The sequence below is a fragment of the Puma concolor genome, chromosome B1, assembly GCF_028749965.1.
Source record: "Puma concolor isolate L17-30 chromosome B1, mPumCon1.1.hap2, whole genome shotgun sequence".
Taxonomy (NCBI): domain Eukaryota; kingdom Metazoa; phylum Chordata; class Mammalia; order Carnivora; family Felidae; genus Puma; species Puma concolor.
Genome location: NC_141670.1, coordinates 182109560 through 182133785, shown reverse-complemented (window position 1 = coordinate 182133785; position 24226 = coordinate 182109560). Strand labels below are relative to the sequence as shown.

The window sequence follows — 24226 nt, the reverse complement described above, 5'->3', positions numbered from 1 at the left end:
TTAAACAAGAGCGTAGTCCTATGTGAGAATCATCTTGGAAAACTTCATAATTTCCACCTGGAATAATTAAGAGATATGAGATGGGTATTTTTAATCTTTCTAAAAACAAAGAAGATTTAATTCCCATATTGAGTTCTTTAAAGTTGAATTCTCCCTTCTATTATTAATAATTTCTATTGAGTTGTAGACATCTAAGTTTCAGTTTTGTTTGGCCTGCAGTGGATTTCTCCTTGTCTTCTAAATGACAGCTACTGATTACATTAATATTCAGATCTCCATCCTGTCTTCTCAAAAGGTCAATTTAGTCTTTTTTTTAATTGTCTTCATATTTCTGAGAATAGAATTATTATTATCTCACAAAAATGGTTGGTAGCTATGAGGGTCTTAGGTAAAGCATACAAACAAACAAAAGCTATTTCTACTTAGATCATCAAATGATTCATTGTTATATTGATATTGTAGCAAATCAAAACCTTTGAGAAATGTATAGACAATCCTTATTTCGCTTGCCCCCCCTGCCAATAAACAAACAAATAAATAACTTTATAATGTCATGAAGAAATGGTTGAACAATGACAAAGGTGATCTTTGAACAATTCAATTTCTATTATCTAAAATGTAAAATTATTAGAATGCCCTTGAAAATATCTTTGTCTTGGGGCATAATATTCTACACTACTACATTATGATACTTTACACCTACATAGAAAATACAGTTTCATAGGTTGTAGATTAGAGAGACTGACTCTTCAGTCCATTTCTTTCTGATTTTGTCATGGAAAAGGCTAATCAATGTTGTTGACTATACTCCAAAATCTTCCTCTATTCCAACTCACAGGGAAAAGCAAACAAACAAACAAACAAAAAACAATAGCAACAATAACAAAACTTAATCCAAGGATAAAAATTCTTCCATCGATAACTGAACGTAATACTCATTATTTTGCTTGCTTACCCACCTGAATATTTTACAATTAACTTACAGATTGCTTGAAAGTTAAAAGTTAGAAGAAGATGATAAACTATATTTTGTTCCAAGTTTCCACTTGAAAATCCTTTCTTTTCCTTGTTTACTCATTTATATGTCCTTTCTGTAAGGACACCCGGCTAATACCTCAAATGTTTCCAAGTATAGATGTCAAATTATCTTCGTGAACCTTATTTAGTAGCTATAAAATGTGGTGGATACTATTTATAGTATCTCTGGGAAATTTTTGTCATTAGCATTTCTCAAATTATGTTACATTGTTTAAAATCATGACAATGGCTCATAAAATAGCATTTTCTTTCTTTTCCAATACACACATCAGATTAAAAGATAAAATAGATTTGAGTACATTTAATTATTTTATTTTTTAGAAATATTTCACAGCAAAGTAGTACCACAGGAACGTGTTTTGGTTTAAATGTTAGAACATGAAACAACAAAATAATCAGTGCATATAGTTATATACTGATGACCTAGAGAATACTTCTCATATTAAGGCAATTTAGGAGTGTGTGCCAGGGAAGAAAGAACATAATGCCTCCTGGAAACATTAGGGAATATTTAATTTCTAGGGAAGGCATTATATTGAGAGTGTTGGTCATTCACTAAGTCATTGTCAGGGTGAGACTGAGCTAAAGCAGGAATGTGAATTATTTTTAAAGGACAGATTTGCAGCTTTGAAAACATGTTACTTCCTTGGAAAGCATATAGACCTGGGTTGCACAAAAATACCCATACCTAAAAATTTTGTGTTTCTACCACTTTGGCCATAATGAATTACCACATAAGAAGGGAGTATTAAAACATTAGTCATTGTGATAAGCAGATGGAAACTTCATGAAAATACCATGTGCTAAAAGGAGGAATGTATATTTTTGGAAATCACATTAATTTGGCATGTTTATGCCGACAAGTATATCAAAGTCACTGTATTTCCCTACATGGTGAAATATTGAGAATAATTAGACTCAGAATATCATGCTAGATAAAAAGATAATAGATAGACAGATAGATAGAAAGAAAATGATCACCTACACACTCTGAGTTATCACCTACATACTCTGATTTATAAATAGCTGTAAACACAATAGTCTGAATTAAATTAAAACAGAATTCTCAGAATATGAGAAACCCAACATTTTCCATATGCACTGTCATATTCCATTCTTTTTCTAATATTCATATTTCATTAGCATTTAGTACACAGGCCTTGGGATTTTTTTGAAAGTATAAATATATTTAATTTTGATATTTGTGAACAATTTATCATTTAATTTACCATCCGGGCCTACTTAATTTTGTTTGAGACCCTAAATTAATTTAAACCCCACCTCTTTTACTTATGATATGCAAATATTTTTACTTTGATGTTGTAGCAATGCAAATTGAAGTTTGCAACATGAACCACTAATGCTAATTTGATTACTTCTGTATTAGTGTTGAGTGCTGCAAAAATAGCAAGATATTGTTTAAAAAATGAAACTGGGAATGGAAGAACTCTTTATCTGCAGGCCCTCTGCAATTTTGGTAGTATTAATGCATGTACATTAATGCTTGATGAGTCTCATAGAGCAATGGATGCGATCTTGAAGGCAAATAATTTAGGATTTTTAGAAAACCTGACAGCCCGATTTCTTTTTTTTTTAAACTTGAGTTCATCAAAAAGTCTTCACTTTACCTTTTAATAGCTCAGAGAGTTTGCATCTATTTAAAATATTTATTGCAGATGATTTGGACCATGATTTATTTTTAGCAGTAAAGATGTTATCTAATACAGTGAAGGCAAGGTGCCTGAAATGTGAAATCAGTGCTTTTGGGGTGGAAGCAAATCAAGCTTTTTGAAAAGGAAAGAATCAACTGAGATTGATTGATTGATTGATCTATTTATCTAATAAAGTTAAGGGGATTGCTAATGACTTGTAATGAAAAGGATGATATAAATATCTGGTTGCAACTCAAGCCAAGTATATATATATATATATATATATATGTATACCTAAAAACTGTTGAGAAACAATTTTCTCCCGCTTTTTAAAATAGAACTTAGAAATGGTGTCTCAGGTCAGAAAAAATATATATACGTTTTCTGCAAGATAGCCGAGTGCTGGAGCTGCAGTAATAATTGCTACCTGTAGTGTGCCTGCAGCGTGCATGTTGCTTGTCTGTTTATCCGTGTCTGTATAGTGTCTGTCTGTAACGCGCATTATGGCTGAAAAGTCTCTATGCTCATTAACCTTTTACAGGTGCCGCACCATTCCAAGGAACTGCAGGTACTAAAAGAATGGGCAATACTTACACAGGCCAGACACAGCTCATGCATCAGCTCCAAACTCTCCTCAGGCCTGGCCTCTGACAATGTTAATGAGTTAGACGTCCGTGACCCAGTTAAGGAAGTAAAACAGAGGAGTATCTGATATTTGAATGAGGCCTATGTTACATATTTCCACCGTATTACCAATCAACTTACAAAAAATGATTCGATGTGAAAAGAGAGGAGAGAGATTGAGAGATACCGATCAATCATTACTTTAATCATCAAAAAGTTTTCCTCAAGGTGTGGCTAGAGAAAAAGTTTAGAATGTGTGCAAATGCTATGTGACTTTTTAAAAAGATTCTCAGAAGTGTCGGTAGTATATGAAAATGTAATGCAGGGATTAATTGTACTATAATATTGATGGATAGAGATTAATAAGCTAACAGATCATAAATAAAATTAATTACATTAAGGATTAAATATTGAATGTTATTTGGCTAGTTCTGCTTATAATTTTAATAGAATTTTTATGTAATGCAGTCAATTAAATAAGTGCCAGCATTAGGCATTATTCTACACTTGTAGAAATTCACAATTTGTATACCCAGGGAAGAAAAATGTATACAGTGATAACCTCAAAATAGCAGCGTGATGTTTATACACACATACATGCACACACACACACACACACACACACACTATAGAAATGTTCTCAATATAACAAACATAATAACAGAGAATCTTTTCCAGAATACTATGGTTTTGATATAAATATTCTTAACCTCCATGTGTAAAAGAAAAAGAAAGATTCTCACTCATTCTAACCAGTGTCTCTAAAAAAAACCAATTTTCTCTTTTTGAAATAGACACAAATTCTTTTTTTGAAATTTATTTTACAAATGTGTTTTTTATATACTATACAAAGTTTTTAAAGAACTTAAGTCAAACACCTTGTGTAAAAGCCTTATTAAATAGGTACTACATAGACTTGAGCAAACCACTTGTAAATTCCAAAAGCCTTATTAGAATTGACAAATGTTATTGTTATTATCAAAATCATTAATGCTATTCAACATGATGATGCCACAGATACTTGTCTTTATCACTGAAACCATTTTCAACAGCTAGAAATGGGACAAAGCATAACATGAGCCTACTTCTGCTTAATGGGTTCACAATCTAAATTACCATCTCTTTCAACCTCCCATTTTAGAAATGCAAATTCTTTTATAAGTCATTTATAGAAATTGTTAAGTATAATACCCCCACCCACTTGTCTCATAATGGGTATAAAATAATTATCCAAAATTCTTTACATATATAATGGAAATTTGGGCTGGGTGGAGTAAGGAAAGAAGGCATCTTATTTATTTCACTTTACAAAGAGAGATTTTATAGATGTGATTGCTCAGGGCTTTGTTCATCTTTCCACCTTGTTCTCACCTCACGCTATTTCTTTCAGTTCAGATGTCATGCTTTTCAAATTCTGGTTTGAAACTCTTCCTCTTCCCATGTAATCTGGAAGCACTCAAGTCACCAATGAAATGTATATCCTCAGTGAGGTCTCCTGAAATATGCTGTGGGCAGATGTCACAAGAGCCCCAGTCCCCACCCCCAGGCCCCACCCCCAGGCCCCACCCCCAGGTCAGTTCCTATTTCTTTCAGCCTTCCTCTTCATTTGAACAGGCAACTTGGTGACTGGATCCTGTTAAACATAATGTGAAAATGACAAACAGTTTCTCTTCATCCAAAGTGCATAGTTGTGAGAGGTGGAAATAGGACGGAGATTGTACATTGCGGGGAGGGTTGGGTGGAATATCCTTGATAAAAGCATTATTTACTTCGTCCTTCGTTCCAGTTAGATCGGGGCTCAGTGACTGAGGAAGTAACGCTTAAAAATTTTACTCTGTCTTAATTTAAGTTGAAATAGCCACATTGGCCAGTGGATGCCATATTAGTGTGGATTTAGATAACTCACGTTCTTATTTAATTGTAAAAGGCAAAGATTAAATACTTTAAATTTAGTCAGTTTGAAATCGCCCCCAAAGAATAAAACTGGTCATCATTCCTTTGGAGATTCAGTGTCCCTTCTGATGATTCTGGATGACTTATCTTGGCTCTTGTATTTTTAATCTCCTCCCTGAGAGAAAATAATTAAAATATATTTTGCAAATTAGGATTATATCCATATATATGTGTGTAATTATTTATATATATATCAATGTGTATATGTATATAAATGTACATATATATATGTGTGTGTGTGTATATATATATATATATATTCTTTATATATATATATATATATATTCTTTATTAGGGAATAAAGATATAGGGCGACAAATATATATTTATATTTTATATTTATATATATATATTTTATATATATATATAATATATATATATATTCTTTATATATATATATATATATTCTTTATTAGGGAATAAAGATATAGGGCGACAAATATATATTTGTTTTTTTCTTTATTAGGGAATTTTGATAAAAAATATATAAACATTTTATGTGATATTAGCCATGAAGCTGTCCTTAACATTTCTCTGGTGTGATGGGTAAGGCCATGGCTTTGGAGTCTAATAGACATGGGACCAAGTTCTAGGTTCCTGACCAGCTGAGTGAGCCTGGGCAAATAACTAAGCTTCTTAAGTCCTCCATTTTTTATATTACTAGAAATAATAATGTTTTATACATTGTAGAATGGTGGTGGAGATTAAATGAGTTAATGACAGAAAGCATGGAGCATAGTGTTTATTTTGGAAATTCTAGCTGGTCTCATTCTAAATGCTACAAAAAGGGTCATATGAGTACAGCATATCCTCAAAGAGAACATCTTTTTTTTTAGGTGGCTAAAAATGGATAATTCTAACCCAGCTGAAAACAGTGCCAATAGGTTTTAGCATTTCCTTCTCCACTGGCTACACAAAGATATGGGGTGATCTTGAAGGATGCCTCAGTATAATAACAATCTTCTACAGTTTGGGGAAAATGATACTATTTTCAAGGGTTGAAAGAACTGTCCCAAAGAAAGAGAAATAAATGTAATACAATGATGCTTCCTCTTGAGCTTCTGGTGTTAACTTTTAACAGTAAAATTGTTGAGCCATGTACCTGTTGGCTTTCAGATAGGACCAATTTCTTTATTATAGCCAAACGTAGGGAATGGTCCTTGTAACATGAGAGGACTTCAGTCTGTACTCTTACAAATCACATCAGCTGAAAGAGAAGGATGTGATGTTACTAACTGCGACAGAAAAAAGGAAAAAAAAAACTGACTGACACTAAAATACATATACTATGTGCTTCATTCCCAGTCTTCCAACTACTATCATTAACGTCAATGGCCAATGAGGGCAGTTGTCCCACTCCTTTTGAACAATTTCCAGACATCAAACTGCTATTCAGACCCTCCTAAGATGTTCTCTTCAGCTCACTTCAGCTGTACGTAAAGATGGAAGAAGTGAGGTGTGCACCAGCCTATGCTTCTTCTGATCCTATTTTCTACATTTCCCATGGATGGAAACTATACTTGACATGCTTGTATGTAAATGTAAGAAATAAGGTGTTCATCTACTTTGACATCAGGTTATGATGTTTTTGCCTTTCCAAAGTGAGTCAGTGGGTTCACTGAAACTATAACCTAGACCGGATTAAAATACGTAGAGAAGGAACCATCAAATTGCCAAGATACTATGGAGACTGGTAATGATGATGAAGGACATCATTCATAAAGTATAATACATTGCTAACTGTAGGGAAAACCTGCTCCTAACACACTCATTAGACAATTGTCAAAAAAAAAAAAAAAAAAAAAGCATGTCCATATCTGGGGATCAGATCCACTGTCTTAAGATTCTGTTACAGCTCTACAATAGAAACAGATTAAAGCCAGGTCAGGGGGAAAAATAAACCAACATATGTAGGTGTTTATTTTAATATTTTTAGAGGGAAAAAATATGTTAAGAGTTTTAAAGACATGGCGCCTGGGTGGCTCAGTCAGTTAAACGTCCGACTTTGGCTCAGCTTATGATCTCACGGTTCGTGGGTTTGAGCCCCCACGTCGGGCTCTGTGCTGACAGCTCGGAGCCTGGAGCCTGTTCCCATTTCTGTGTCTCCCTCTCTCTCTCTGCCCCTCCCCTGCTCATATTCTGCCTGTCTGTCACTCTCAAAAATAGATAAACATTTAAAAAAAAAAGTTCTAAAGAATACCCTCATTTTAAGATTGTTGTCAAATAGTGAGGATTCTTAAAAAAAATCTGAGGTTGACATATTTACTTCATTATAAATTAAATATAAGATTGAGATAAACTTGAAACAAAACAAAACCAAAAACAAACACACAAACAGCTTCTATGCCCACCAAATGTGTAGAAGACGGTGCTTCTGTGTGGGTGTATGTTCACAGTTTATAACATCCCCAAAATGTTTAAGTATGGAAACTAGACAAAGAAAATGCTAGGTTGTTAGATACTGGGACAGAATGTAGACATAGTCAGTGAAAAACATTGCATGGCTTATACGATATTTTCAAATATCAGTAGAGTTATTTAAGATCCTGGTAGGGGGTATCCGGGTGGTTCTGTCGATTAAGTGCCAGACTCTTGATTTCTGCTCAGGTCATGATCTCACAGAGTCCCATAGTGCCCTGAGTGTGGAGCCTGCTTATGATTCTGTCTCTCTCCCTCTGCCCCTCTCCCCCTCTCCCCCACTCACACTCTCTCTCTTTCTCTCTCCAAAATAAAAATAAATAAATAAATAAATAAATAGTAAAATAAAATGCTAGTAGGAGTATCAGCTCTATTTCGAAAAACAAGCCTAATGAAGTCCTACCACCTGTATAGGGTGAAGTAAAAACCCTCAGAAGGATTATCGAGTCTCATAATCTGTAATTAATATCTTTTTGTAAAACATCCATTTAAAATCTCACTAAGAATAAACTATGCATTTAGTCTTGATATAAAGTATCCCAGGTTGTAAGAATTGGAACTTGTAGAATTTCACTGGCCACAGGAGAGGATGCTCTGAAGTACCTTTGTTTTCACCTGTGACACTCCGGCCACTTCATCGTCATATAGCTGAACAGATACAATGACCCATGATGGCTTTGTGGCAGCTATGCTGTGGCATGAGTAAGCAGTCATTCAGGAATAGATGTGAAGAAGCCAGTTCATCTTATTTTAGTTTGTTTTGTGCCACAAAAATATGATTTCTAGCATTTCAGAGTAAAAATAGAGTAGGTAAACAGAAATTCAAATAGGAAAAGATAAGTGATGAAAAACAAATTTGTATGGAACCCAAAGATCAGCTTTCCAAAATGCTCACCTAAATTCATGGAAGCTAGGTAAATACCATAAATTTCTACTTAGTTATTTTAAAATAATTCATAGCTGGAGATGGTCCTGTTAGCATTTTGTCAATATCTTGACAAAAGTCAAAGTGCATATACTTTGAAGTGTATAAAAAAATCACTTATTCATTAAAAGCGGATACATTATTAAAATCATAGTTTTTAATTATACTGATATATTCAAAACCATCAGCAAAATTGGGTTCAGAAAGCTAAAACATCTCAATATATATATCCGTGCTGTCCGATAGAGCAGCAATTAGCTAATTTTGACAGTTAAGCAATTGATAATGTGGCTAGTTCAAACTTAGATGTGATGTGAGTACCACATACACTTCAGATTCAAAACTTAATACAGATAAAAAGAATGTAGAACGTCTCATTAATAACCCCATCACGATTACATGTTGATATAATATATTGTATATATTGGGTTGAATAAAACATTAGAATGAATGTTACTTGTTTTACTTTTTAAAATTTGCTACAAGGAAGTTTTAAATTATGTTTGTGGCTTTTATATGCAATCTGCATTATATTTCCATTGGTCAACATTGAGAAAGTGTGTAAGCGCAAAAGAACGGGTGACTTACAGATAAACAATGAGGCAAGGGTAGGCATGTGTATATACGTTCAACCTCTTACTGTTAACTTTAACAAATTTTACTACAAACTGAATGGCTTAGAACAACAAAAATGTATTATTTTATACTTCCTGGAGTTCAGAAGCCCAAAATGGATCTCACTGGGCTAAAATTAAAGTAGCAACAAAGTTGTCTTCCTTTAAACCCTAAGGAAGAGTCCTTTTTCTTGTCTTTTGCAGCTGCTAGTGGCCACTTCCCACATTCCTTTGCCAATGGTCCCTGTCTCCGTTTTCGAATACGTCTAAGTCTGCCATCCTCCAATTCTCTCTCTGCCTCTTTCTTCCACTTCTAAGACCTTATTATTACATTGAGTTCATCTGGATAATCCAGGATAATCTCCCCATCTTAAAGGCAAATGATCTGCCACTTTAATCCTTCTCTTGCCATTAACCCGGAATGTTCACAGATTCCTAGAATTAGACCTGGATGTCTTTGTGCAATAATTATTTTGCCTACCACAATGTGTATGCATATGTTTGTATTTAATGTAACATATAAACATATAAAAATCTATCTACCTATCTATCTTTGTCCTCTCCATGTCACAGACAAACACACACACTCAAAATAAATGTATTTCTTTAGATTTTTCCCTTTGTTTCCCTTTTGGTCCTACACTTTCTTATCACTTAAGTCTTTTAAAAACTTCAGATAGTTTTTGCCTCACCCAAATAGTCATAGTCAAAGGCCAGTGCATGATAACACAGAAAAAACAAAGTTTTTCATTTAAACTTGGTGGTTATAGAAAACCCCTCAGAATTTGGAATTGTCTGCTGTGTTTGTTCCTCTTGTAAATTAATAACTGACACAGCAGCCATACGAAAAAGAAAGGAATGGGATTCCAGTGGGCGACCACCTTGTTTTCAGCATCGATAGAAAGAGTAGAACTCTCATGAAAAAGAAAAGGCTTTGAAACAAAACCAAATAAAGGAAAGAGGGAAGGCAATTCTCTGCCTCTCCAAGAGACTTTGTTAGCTTACCACACCTGCTCGGGCCTTTTGACATATCTTGGGACATGCTGCTGTTAGTTGAAGAGTACCTCCAGAAACACAGCAGAGATTGGGTAACATCTTTTCACCTTGTCAAATACTGGAAAAATTCAATCTTCAAGTATAGTTGATAAGGGATTATTTTCACCATTGCTTTTGTAATCCTGGGGGATAACAAAGCTTAATTCTAAGTGATGAGTATAGTGATTAGGGGTTAGAATTTGGCTGCGGTTTTATTTTTATTATATTATATTTTATTTATTTTATTTTAATTTAATTTAATTTAATTTAATTTAATTTTATTTTATTTTTGAGAGACAGAGAGACACAGAGAGACAGAGCATGAGCAGGGAAGGGGCAGAGAGAGAGGGAGGCACAGAATCCCAAGCAGGCTCCAGGCTCTGAGCTGTCAGCACAGAGCCTGACGCGGGGCGACACCCACAAACCGTGAGATCATGACCTGAGTTGAAGTCAGATGCTTAACCACCTGAGCCACCCAGGTGCCCCTGGCTGGTTGTAGTTTTAAGCAAAACAAAGACTTTTTCAAAGATTTTAAATTCATTATTTTAATGTAAACCCATCTCTGAAGATACACTCTGACTTGCAATATTTAAATTGTTTTCTTCTTTTCTTTCAGTAATGAAAATGATTTAACTGGATTTAAAAACTTTAATTTACCCTATCTATTGGACATAGCTAAAATGGCTGCTAATTGCCACATATGTATAACAATAAAATTAGTGAACCTTAAACATGATGATATAAACACATGCTGGGTATTTTCTTTCTTCCTTTTTTTTTTTATTTTTCTTCAAACCAAAGCAATTAAAGGAGCAATTTTTCAGAAACTTTATTTTTGAAAGCTTTATATATATATTATTTCCATGTAGGTAATTTTTATTGGAAAACGTACCAGCTAAAGATAGATATAATAAAATTAAATGAGAAAGGCAAATAAATTTATTTTGTAATTCTTTGTAACATTTCATTCTTTTTATCATTTTATAAATATTTTTTAAAATTATAAAAGTGATATTAATAAGTCGTGATATAGAAAGAAATGCTTTTTCCTATAAATTTAGTCCCTAATAATTTCAATCCCTGGTTAGATGAAGCTTTAATTAGATTTTAAAATGTGTTTAGTAGAGGAGATGTGGGAGAGATTTTAATAGATTTAGAGTTCAGACTATGTCTATATTATCCAAAGTATAAATGTGGACCGTTGTAAATTCAAAATATTCATGTATCAGGTAAGAGTCTTGAAACTGAGGGTGAAGACAGGCCAAATCTTGAGGCACTGATCAAGATAAAATTTGTATATATTTAAACAGTGACTTAAATTACACAAAAATAACCATCTATTGATTTAGATATTTGTGTCACAGAGACAGACACATGCCTACACAAGTTGTTTTTCTAAAATCACGCAGATAATGTTGAACTCTTTCCTCAGTACAGTTCTGCATTAACACAGAGTGTTGGAGGTGATAATATATGCTAAATGATATATTTGTAATCAAGACATTTTTAAAGAACACTTAATAAGGAGAGTCAGCAGGCCAAACAAATGCTCTGTATTTTCTTCTTACTTTCATTAAGTGATGAGAGACAGAAGTAATCATAAAGTACCTAAAGATATTTAAAATTTATTTTTTTAGTGGAAAATTAGGCACATTAAAAAAATAAAACAAAACAAAACAAAACAAAAACTAAAGGGACTAAAAGTAGTCATCAAACACAATAAAATGAGCAATTAAGTTGAGCTAGTACTAAGCACGATAGGAAATCAGAATAAAGCATTATGAACTTTATAGGGGAGCATGGATATATTTCTCAAGAAATATGACCTTTCAAAGAGACTTTGAAAGTTAAGTAGGAGTTGGACAGATTGAAAATAAGGTAAGCAATTTATGCAAGGGAAACAGCCTGGACAAACAGAAGAGCATGATAGATGAAAACTATAAAATGAGGGGATAATCTTGCTTTTTGGGCAGTGGCACACCATTGGAAAGATTAAAGAGATGTAAATTAGTTGGCTAACTATCAGATCATGTTTTTGCTTATTAAAACTGTACAGGGTAAAAAGAAATGAAATTGTACAGGCTAGACAGGAGATGGGGATGGGAAACATGAGGATGGTTTTTCATGATTGTCTGCTCAAGACATGACGAGAGTATGATGCGATAGCCATGGACAGGGTGTGAAAGGATGTTCTAGAGCAGTGCTTCTCAAAATGTGGTGCTCAGATCAGAAGAATGGACATTGCCTGGCAACTTACCAAAAATGCCAATTGTCTGGCTCCCCATCCTATATCTATTGAATCTAAATTCTGATGTGGGGTCCAGCAACCTATCTTTTTAGCTATAATTGATATACATAAAAATTGTACACGCTCAATGTATCCATCTTATTAAGCTTAGACATATGCATACATACCTGTGATATCAGCACCAAAAACAAGGTACTAAACATCTCCATTACATCCAGCAATTTGTGTTTTAACAAGTTCCCCAGGGAATCTGAGGATTCCTAATATTTGAAGACAACTGCCTGAAAGATGTATTTCCAGAGTTGAACCCCCATTGAGGAATTGATTGGATTTGGGGATAAGGAAGATAGAGGATTTAGGAACAGCTAACATTTCTATTATAGGCAACCAAGTGGAAAGTAGTATCATTAAATGAGATCAGATATATGGAGAGGAGAATTAGGTTAGGCCAAAAAGGGTACTTTTGAAAATATTTAATTGGTAAGGAAGCTGTTGTTACTATACACACACACACACACACACACACACACACATATTATATATTTATATGTCTCTGGTCAAATGTCATAACTGATCTTGATTAGACCAATTTGTGGTCATTCGTTGGATCAAAAAGTTTGTTCTTAATTTGTTTGTAGTTTTTCTCTACAAAGGATGAGGCTCGATAGGAGGGGCTGGAACACCAACGGAATGTGTGATATAAAGGAAAGAGCCTTGGACCAGGGGTCAGAGGACCGGAACCATGGCTGTGACCTAGAACATCTATAACCCTTCCTGGTTGTGAACACTAGTTCTGTTACCTTTGGGAAGTCAATTTCTCAGGGCTCTAAGTTTTTATTTGTTTTTTGTTTGTGTGTTTTTCATTTTTGTTTTCATTTTTCTTCCGATCAGGACAATGGAAATAGTGCCTGTCTTTCACAATTACTGTAAAAATATAATGTGTACAAAAACAGCACAGTGGCTGGCAATAGCAGACATTTAAATGGTAGGTTCCTTTCTTCTTTCTTGGCTCCTTGGTGATTACATACCATTTCCTTTGCATCACCCCAAAATGTAGCCAAGAGTTCATGAATTTGGAGGAAAGGATGGAGGAGAGAGACAAACATGTTTTTAAGGATATTCTCAAACACGCACAGGAAATCAAGACCAAATCGTTACTTGGTAATTTATTTGAATAGTACATCCTTAATATAGCCTCACGTAGTTAGTTTCCTAAAAAAAAATTCTCGAGCAATACATCTGAAAATATTTACTAAGGGGCTGCAGAAAAAAAATGGCTAAGGTTCTTTTGGAGAGACATGAGACCAAAAGATGTATTACATTTCAAATATGAAATAGCAAAGCACTGTAATGTTTTGCTCTCAGCTACACCAATTAATGCAGATGATGCTAATTAAAAGTAAATTTAGAGAGTGATTAGGTTCTCTCACCATTGTTAGGGAGAATTGATTCTTCTATAGATCTAATATGTTAAAGTAAGAAGTTAATGATATATTGATGCATTTTAAAGCACCTAATTTAGATTATAATTCTGAGGAAAACATTTGCGTTAATATTGAATATTAAAAGACAAACGTTTTCTCTCGGAAAAGGAATGGCCCCATTTGTGTAACCCTAGAGCAACGCACATGTTGATGTTTCAAATAAATTATTGTGTCTGGCTGTATAATCTCAATTTTAGTCTTATAAAACTTATAATACAAGAATTCGATTGCACATGTGCTCATTTATATGGCAGCATACAGCTGTGTGTGGCATAATAACTTTATTGAACAAAATTATGTGCTGTACAGCTTGCTGCAAAAACTTCATGGTCCCATCTGGACTCACTTTGCAATGGAGAAGGCTGAAGTGGGCACAGAGTTTATGGAATTCCAGAAGACAGCAGTAGATTTCTGCTGTCAATGTTAACACTTAGAAAATAAAGGTTAGTGGGTGTTCAAGCTGGAGGAATGCATTTTTCATACTGAAAGGGGAGTCTCGATATGGAACAAGGGTACTTTCTATGAGAGTCCTCAAATATAGACAGATATCTAGTTCATATCTGACTGCACTGGCCTTCACTTACAATGCCCCTAACATCCTATATCGTAAACACGATAGTATCAAACCAACCAGTTGATGTTTGTATTTCACCAAAATAGGAAGTTAAAACATCTATGCTCCTGGAAAATTATTTACTGAAGACTTCAACTTGGCCAGCATCATCTGAGACTTAATTCTTCACTTTGGTTTCTGCAGGGAAAAAGAGGAAAAGGCTAAAATAAGTATGAGGTAGATACAATGGCCATATACAGCCATTCATTGCTTTCTTCTAATACTTTTCACCTTATGTTTATTCCTTTCTGTCTTCCCACTCCCCTTGCCTCCCTCTTCCCATCCTCCCAGACAAAACACGTGAGGGGTACCTGGGTGGCTCCGTTGGTTAAGTGTTCAACTATGACTCAGGACACGATCTCATGGTTTGTGGGTTCGAGCCCTGCGTCGGGCTCTGTGCTGACAGCTCAGAGCCTGGAGCCTCCTCGGGCTTCTGTGTCTCCCTGTTTCTCTGCCCCTCCCCGCTCACGCTCTGTGTCTCTCTCTCAAAAATAAACATTAAAAAATTTTTTTAAACATGTGACACAAAATAAAAGAAACAGCACAAGGACCATCTACATAAAATCCATAAAACAGAATTTGGCGTAAGAAGAGTGTATCATAAAAAGATGATTCTTCATTATATCCAGCAAAGTAACAAAATGGAAGCGCTGTTACTGTCTTCGTTCTTAACTAGTGTTTATACTGTGACGGTGGATTTTAGGTATTTTGGAATCCATGTACACACATGTATACACACTTTTATGAAGAGGGCGAAACTTCAGAAAGTAATCTGATGGTAAAGCTAGGGGTGTGAGCAGTGGTAGTGTGGACAAAAGCACTTTGATGATAAAAATGTGTGTCTGATAATTATGTAAACCCAATATAAGCTACTATTATCAACAACCATAGCAAGGATTACAGTAAAGACAAGCTGACTAGATATAAAACCACTTATAAAAAAAGCCTGTGGATAGAAAAAAAAGTCCATGAAATATCCCGCAGCTTGATTCATATGCCCTCATTGAAAAATATTAATGGACACCTGGGTGGCTCTGTTGGTTGAGCATCCAACTTTGGTATCAGATCAGGTCATGATGTCACCGTTCATAGGTTCGAGTCCTATATAGGCCTTCATGCTAACAGCATGGAGCTTGCTTGGCATTCTCTCTCTCTCTCTCTCTCTCTCTCTCTCCCCCCCTCTCTGCCTCTCTCCTGCTCATGCATGCTCTCTGTCTCTCACTGTCTCTTTCTCAAAATGAATAGATAAGCATTAAAAAATATTAAATTAAGCAACGTCAAGGAATATATTTTTATTATAAAAATGAAATAATAAGATAAATATTATATATTTATAGATCTTTTCTTTAGAATATATTTTAAAGTTGGTTTAAATGTTAGTTTAATTTTTCATACCAAAACATTTAACATATACTTGTATGTACATAATAAGATTAATAAGAACATATTTTATATATATACATATACAGTAAAACTTTGGTTTGCAAACACAATTCATTCCAGAAACATGGTTGTATTCCAAAGCACTTGTATATCAAAGTGAATTTCTTTTTTTTAATTTTTTTTTAATGTTTATTTATTTTTGAGACAGAGAGAGACAGAGCATGGATGGGGGAGGGTCAGAGAGAGAGGGAGACACAGAATCTGAAACAGGCTCCAGGCTCTGAGCTGTCAGCACAGAACCTGATGCGGGGCTTGAACTCATGAACTGAGAGATCATGACCTGAGCCAAAGTTGGACGCTTAACTGGCTGAGCCACCCAGGCGCCCCATCAAAGTGAATTTCAAGAGCCATTGGCTTAGTTGTGATCATGTGACATTTGGTGTCACATCCTACTCACATTGCAAGACCTCACCCATTTGTCAATTACAGTTTATTAGAAATGCTTGCTCATCTTGCAAAACAGTCACAGAATAAGTTACTTCCAATCCAAGGTTTTACTTATATGTATATGTATATATACATAAACATATAGTCAATGTATACATATAGTCAATGTATACATATAGTCAATATATAATTATTTTAGGTCTGATTCATTGAAAGCACCCTATATATATATATATATATATATATATATATATATATATATCTCAAATTGTATGATGCTTTTATGTATACAGATACTAACTTAATGTGTTTGATGATCACCATATATGTATGTGTATATATATATATATATATATATCTCAAATATATTATGTACTCACATTTCTATTCAAACACAGTTGACACATGTATTTATCAGTTTAGATTTACAAAAAAAAAAAAAATTTAATGTTTATTCATTCCTGAGACAGAGGGAGACAGAGCGCGAGCGGGGGTGGGGCAGAGAGAGAGGGAGACACAAATTCCAAAACAGGCTCCAGGCTTCCAGCTGTCAGCACAGAGCCGGATGCGGGGCTCGAACTCATGAACTGCAAGATCATGACCATGACCTGAGCCGAAGTGGGACGCTTAACTACTGAGCCACCCAGGCACCCCTGGATTTACATTTTTAAAGGAAGTTAAAAAGCAGTCCTACATCATGAAGTGAAGAAAGAGTGAGTCATTTGATTGTAGAGAAGCTGTTTAGAATAGTACTTTTTGTTAGTATTTTTATTGTGGAGAATAGTTACATAAGTGAAGGGGGAAATCCAGTAATACGTTCATATTTGATGTTGGGAACAGAAATATTTCCCCCTGCTTCTATGATCAACACAGTAATTATTTTCTTAGCAAGTGTAATATTGAAGTATAATTAACCAGTTGTACACAACAATAAAACAATAAAAGCATCATTTAGATTGTACTACTTAAAGTAATTATAAATTTCAAAAATAAAAATCAAGTATGCTGATCCAATGTGATAGAATAAAGCTTCCTGTAATATTTAGAGCACGCTGCTTTGCTATTATCAACAACCATAGCAAATCACTCCTCCCCCACTCCTGAAACTTTTGTTCATCTGACTTTTTGTCACCTGATAGAAAATAACCAACATACTGAAAAATACACATACTTTTTAAAATATTAACTGAAAATTAGTCAGTCAGAGAAAGACAAATATCATATGACTTCACTCATATGAGGACTTTAAGACACAGAACAGATGGACACAAGGGAAGGGAAGCAAAAATAATATAAAAACAGGGAAGGGGACAAAACAGAAGAGATTTTTAAATATGGAGAATAAACAGAGGGTTACTGGAGGGGGTGTGGGAGGGGGGATGGGCTCAATGGGCACGGGGCATTAAGGAATCTACTCCTGAAATCACTGTTTCACTATATGCTCACTAATTTGGATGTAATTTAAAAAAAAATAAATTAAATTAAAAATATATATATTAACTGAAAAAATAAATAGGGTGGTTTTTACTTAATCTATACAGGCACAGAAAACAGACACAATTTGGGTCTAAATTTAATGCAGGGGGTTTCTTAACGTCGCAGGAAAGAAAGATGTTAAGCACCCAGGCACCAGGTGCATTTCACCAGCAAAACATACTCACACAGTTCCAAATCAGACACATTATTCCTACTAGAAACAATGCGCATGGTTTAATATCATTAAAAGCCACCCAATTTCACTGCCTCTTTGAAAATGCTCCAATATTTAATGTAGACCTGTTTTTTTTTTAAGTAAATTGGCATAAATAAGCTTGCTCCAGTAATAAGCTTTATTTAGATAGGTCTTGAGGATAGAGGCCAAGGTTTGCAACGATGCTAAAAAAAAAAAAAATAGTTTCTGATGCATGACTGGAATAGAAATAGAGATATAATCCAAGAAAACTAGAAAATACACTACTTAAGCCAATAACAAAATTTTATTGAAGTAGAATATTTCTTTAAATGACACTATGTTCTGCTAATTAATGCAAATTTTATTGCAATTTTGGCATGAAATAATTACTCCTTGAGGTATTCTGAGCTCAGCTTAATAGAAAAATCAAGGGGGTGAATGATGCTTGTGTCTGTTATATTGATTCTGTCTATAGTTGTAGCCCCAAATATTTTGACATGAGTATTCCTGTAATATCTGAAGCTCTGTTCCATTTATAATCATAATTCTCCTGCTGAGACCACAGCTTGTGCTGATGCCAGCCCGTGTCTCTCTCCTTGAAGTCACAAGAAAAGTAATCTATATATTTTAATTAGTCTAAACTTTAGCTCTGAGTAGATGACTTTATCTTAAACTAAAACACTTCCATAGATAAATGCACCTTTTTAGAAGTAATAACTATTTTCATATTATTCATTCATGTGTAACATTTTGGAAAGTCATAGTGGTTCTAGAAGAAATAAATCATGCTTGTTTAAAATGTCTTTTACAATACATACCCAGTATTTATGTGTGTTAAGCCTCTGCATCACCTCCCGACCTCCCCACCAGAAGCATACTTTCATTTAAATGTGTTACTTTTAGATTCTTTTTATTCTTTGAAAACTTTCCAGCTGAAAGATTTTACTTATAAGGACAATGAACATGTACAAAGTGAATCTTAAATAGTAGTATCTGCCTCACTGAGAAACGTTTTTGTCTAAAGGGATAAGGGTACCTGAAAGAAGCTTCCACACTATAAACATTTCACCACAAAAAATGCTAATTTTTTCTTTAGAAATTGTAGTTTTTTTTTGTTGATTCTCACCTTCATTTCTTTACTGCCATAAACTATGTTCAGCCAATTTTTTCACTTTAATTAACATTAAATGAAGTAGGTTTCCTTTCCTTCCCTTCTCTTCCTTCTTTCTCCTTCCTTCCTTCCTTCCTTCCTTCCTTCCTTCCTTCCTCCCTCCCTCCCTCCCTCTCCCTACGCCCCTATCTCTTTCTTTTTTTCCCCCTTTTTTGTTCAGCACTAGCATTTTGGGTTGTATAGGCAAAATAATATTCTCCTCAAAATCGTTCAAGACCCAGAAAGGTGAATATATAAATCCTACTATGGTTTGAATGAGGAGAGCTTCTTTTTTAACCTTAAAGATTTATTTCAGAATTACTGAGACCACATTTCCTATTATCTAATGGCTGGGGAAAATTTCTTCCATCAATTAAAAAAACGGCACATTGTACACATTTAATTTCATTCTGTGTGCAATTGGTCACAGCCTATGTGCTGCATTATACTAAGTTTTGTAGTATATAAATAAATAATCAATGACAGAACTCTGGCCTAAAATAAACAGAAGTCATACATGCATGTGATAACTAATTCCCAATGCAAGGCAGAATATTCTTTTTTTTTTTTTTTACTAGACTATGAGGTATAGGCAGTTAACAAGGAGTGAAATTAACTAATAAGAATAATAACAGTAATAGCGATATCTAATATTTGTGGAGCATTTACTATATATAAGGCTCTGTTGGATATACTTTCTACTATACTTTCTACTCAATATTTTTAGCAGTTTTCTGAGTTAAGACCTGTATCATTTTTTTTAAGATTAAAAAACAGAAGCTCCAAGTGATTAATTAATTGGCCAAGGTCATGCCCCTAAATGGCTGAAACCATTAAGATCAGACAGTCTAGCTTCGAGCACCCAGGATGACCTAGTGTAAGAAGGGGTCAAACTGAAACACAAAAAAGCAAAACAGAACAAAAATCCCTGAAATCATCACTGGTAACTTCGCTGTGTGCTGTGTGAAATGGTATTTTTGTGAAGATTGGGCAACTCAGATTTCTGAGTTTGACTCCCATTTCATATTTGGCCTACAGATTGCAGGGTTTCTTGACTCTGAGATGGTTTATCTTGTTAAAGTACTCAGTAAAACTGCTCTGCAGATGTTAGTTGTTTTATCTGTTGTTGAAATTTTTCTTAATGAGGAACTAAGTGTTGCTTGGGCTATTTATAACGAGAAGATTGGGGAAGCTGGAAGCCACACTCTTTTGCGTTTATTTGCTCTGAACCTCTCCCCAGTCACAGGGTTTAACAGTGAAAGTGATGTGGAAGGAACAGAGAAAACGCACAGGAAGGAAGGCGTCATAAGCAAAGACACTTTTGCGGGAGAGTGATCGTCGCCTTTCCGTAAATTCATAAGGAAACTTCCTCCACGATTATGTCTCCGCCCTTTCTTCAAGAAGGGATCCGCTTTGAAAAGGAAGGGAAACATCAGGGTCAAAATAAGTTTTATATGTCAAAAAAGTTAAGTTAGGGAAGCGATGATTTTTAAGGATTTCCTCACTAGTAACATAGTCTGTTGGGTTATCAGCCTTTCATGATTTCAAAGACATAAGTTTTTCCTCACTATGTTTTTTAACATTGTTTTGTTGCGAATCAGATGAAGAACTTTAACCATTTTACTAGTAGACGCAGAAATAGGCCCAGTGTATATATTTGTGTAAAATAAAACAACAAACAGTGTGGCAGCACTATTCAGTATGGTAAACACGAGCTCCCATGCTGCTATTATTTTTAAATGAATTAAATACGATTAAAAATTCATTTCCTCAGCCCCACTAGCCAGTAATTTTGTAGCACACATTCATCACTGCAGAATGTTCTAGTGGATGGCTCTGGTATAGCATAAAGGTGAACAGGTCAAGTTGGAATCTAATTCCCTAGGCTCTAGTGAAGCTTCATGGTCAAGTTCATCTGGAGCCTCATTCTTAATCGGCAAAATGGTGACACCCATCTCATATAGTTGTCATGAGAATTAAATGAGATAACATGTACAGTATGCAGGTATCAATGTCTGGCACAAAAAAAGGACTAATAAATGTTAGGTTATTATTGTTAGGGACCCGTCATGTGCTTAGAGTCATTAAATCAAATGTCATTAATTGATATTTATTTAGGATCAAGATCAATAAGATAGCAGACCCCTGTAAAGTTTAGTGGTAACACATGTCACTCCATTTATTCGTATAATTTTTTTGCCCATTTTCAAAAGATACTTGAGGCTAACAAATTTTTGAAGGACAAATACAACAGAAATGAATAACCTAATTTTAGCAAGAAAAAAGTGTCAGTGATGAGGGCAGGATCATATGAAAGACCGGGGTTAATGGCAGCTATTGTAATTGAACAACAACAAACTTAGCTGAGGCTGGGGGGGGGGCAAAAGAGAGAAAGCTGTTTAAGCACGGTCTTAGTTTAATTTTTTTTTTAATTTTTAATTTTTTTTATTCTTACAAGTTTATTTATTTATTTTGAGAGAGAGCAAGTGGGGGAGGGGCAGAGAGAAAGGGAGAGAGAGAGAATCCCAAGCGGGCTCAGCTCTGTCAGCACAGAGTCCGTGTGGGGCTGGAACTCACAAACCATGAAACCATGACCTGCGCTGAAGTCGGACGCTTAATGGACTGAGCCTTCCAGGTGCCCCTAATTTATTCTTTTAACTGAGATGAGATCCAGGTAGATATAAGAATAGTTTCAAAGTTGCATTCGTGTACAAGGTGAATCTGACTTATTCGTCAGTAACAAAACCTTACGGAATTGGTACAAAATGCCCAAGTACACATAGCCTTTTAGTAGCCTAGTATTGTTTGCAGATCTCTTTTGAAAGCAGATATAATAAATAGGCCCTGCTAATCGTGTAGGGAAAGCTACCAGAACCTAGTTTGGGAAGGTCTGAAATACTAGCTTAGAGGTGGGGCACTAGGAGAACAGAGTGGTCACAGCATTGGAAGTAGAGTCTGCTTGGACCCCATTCCTGTCCTTCCACTCTCCTCCATTCCTAGCTGAGAGATTTAGAAAACTGCTTCCTCTCTCGGTGCCTCAGTTTCCTGTGTGTGGAATGGAGATAGTCACTGTAACACTGTCATGCGCTTTTGTGGAGACTAAGTTAACGGGTGCCTATCAAACAGACGACCTGCTGCTACAAAAACAATACATGCATTACTGGGTATTAACGAAAGCGTTGCACGACTGACTTGTCATTTTGGTGATACCTCTTAATTCCTCTCTTCTTTCATTTTCCTCCCGAAAATTTGATGTAGAAGCAGTCTTGCCAGTTGCCTGCCTTGCAAAAATGATCATCGTACGCAAGAATACGTGATGGAATTCTAATATAAAATTTAGACACTTAAGTTCAGATTTAATTTTCGTATTTTCCTAAAAATGTGATAAAGTGTTTCAGGTGTTTTGATGCGGTTTCTAGAGGGTACACTTTTATGTGCTTTCACTGTTGTCTTGTGTCTATGTTTTAATATGTGGGCACACTTTAACATAATTGTCTAACGAGTTTTTCAACTTCAGGGAATAAAGAAAAGAGCAAAAATATATGCTAATGGAAATTACTTAGAGAAACCTGAGTAAATCTAGTAATTGCATGCCATCTGTGGTAAGGAAATTAAATAGTGCACTTAAAGTGATTCAATAATTAAATATGTATTTATTAAATCATTTGTAATAGCTTTAGTATATGACCTCAGGATTCAAAGGCAACCTCATCATGATTACCCTTGAAGCTTCTCTGAAAAGTGAATAACAGAATCAGCTTTCTTCTCTTTTACTGCCTGAACATGCTTTACCTTGAAACCTCATTGTAAAAGAAACTTTTCCTGTTGCAACTTTGGCACGCTACTTCGTCTGCGGTGTGACATGGGGCGGGGGGGGCGTTATGGGGCGGGGGAAGAGGAATGTCATGAAAAGTTGACAATAAACAGAAACAGCCAGAAAATGACCTGTGGGAGACGGCAGGTGAGGAGATATTAAGACAGAAGGCAGGCACTCCGCACAGCAGCTGGAGAGCAGAAAAGGTGCATTAGTCAAATGCATTATAAAGAAAAAAAAAATGAAATCGAATTCCAGAGAGGTGCCAACATCTTCTTCACACTATTAGGTTTTTTTCAGACGTTGAGATATATTCATTCGTGGGTCCTTCTGTTTTGTTTGGGTCAGTGTGTTACTTACACAAAGAAGGCGATTGGAATTTTAGCTTTTGGGGAAGAATGTAGAACTCAAGTGATGAATTTAGGAAATGACCTCATGTTTCATAAAACACAGACTGATTTTTAACTTGGTTAACCCAGATGACTTACTTTTAAAAGTCACATTCTCACAAATCATGTCCAAGTGTTTGTTTTATAAATCCATAAATTAAACCTCAGGGTGGGTTTTCTTACAGTGTAAGCTAGATTTCCAGGGCAATATGGTGAAAATTCTTTTCCTTCCGGACTTTCTCTTGTTAATTTACAGGGTTTCCTCTTAAAGAATAACAGCTGTAAAATATCCTTTGAAGCTCCAATTTAACCTACTTGTCCTCTTTCCTACAACCACATGGACGACGTTTTATTACTGTAACTCCTACACCCATGGATTGTCATGTTATTTGGTCCATCCTTCTCTTTATTTTCTGCAGTTCAGTAAAGTTTCTATTAAGGGAAATCCTTTCAGAAAGTAATTTTAAGGAAAAAGATTCCCTTCCGCTAGCATGGTTCTTATTTCTTCTATTTTCAACGACAGCTGTTAACTTCTTTCCACCACATTCTCAAGTTTGGAGAGTTATATAATTTTAGATAAGTCTGTTGGCCATTACCTACTGTGCCACATTTTACATTGCATCAAGCAATACACTAAATTATTTTCCACTTATGATACAGTTCCATCTTAGTGCTTTAATGATCAAAATAAAGAGGTATTTTAGAAAATCATTGACATATAAGTGAGAGTCATTGTAAAGGAATCGGTTTTCTATGGCATTCCTTCT

The 24226-nt window shown here is 35.0% G+C and overlaps 1 protein-coding gene across 9 annotated transcripts in view; it reads left to right on the top strand.

The window, feature by feature from the left end:
• Positions 1-24226, top strand: part of PCDH7 (protocadherin 7) — a 424848-nt gene that overhangs the window by 258586 nt on the left and 142036 nt on the right. The window contains exon 4 of one of the 9 annotated variants that reach the window (XM_086705265.1): positions 3232-3258. The exons of the other annotated variants lie outside the window; for them this stretch is intronic. Coding sequence (XP_086561391.1) covers positions 3232-3258 — 27 coding nt within the window. The remainder of the gene's footprint in view (positions 1-3231; positions 3259-24226) is intronic. 9 annotated transcript variants of the gene reach the window in all.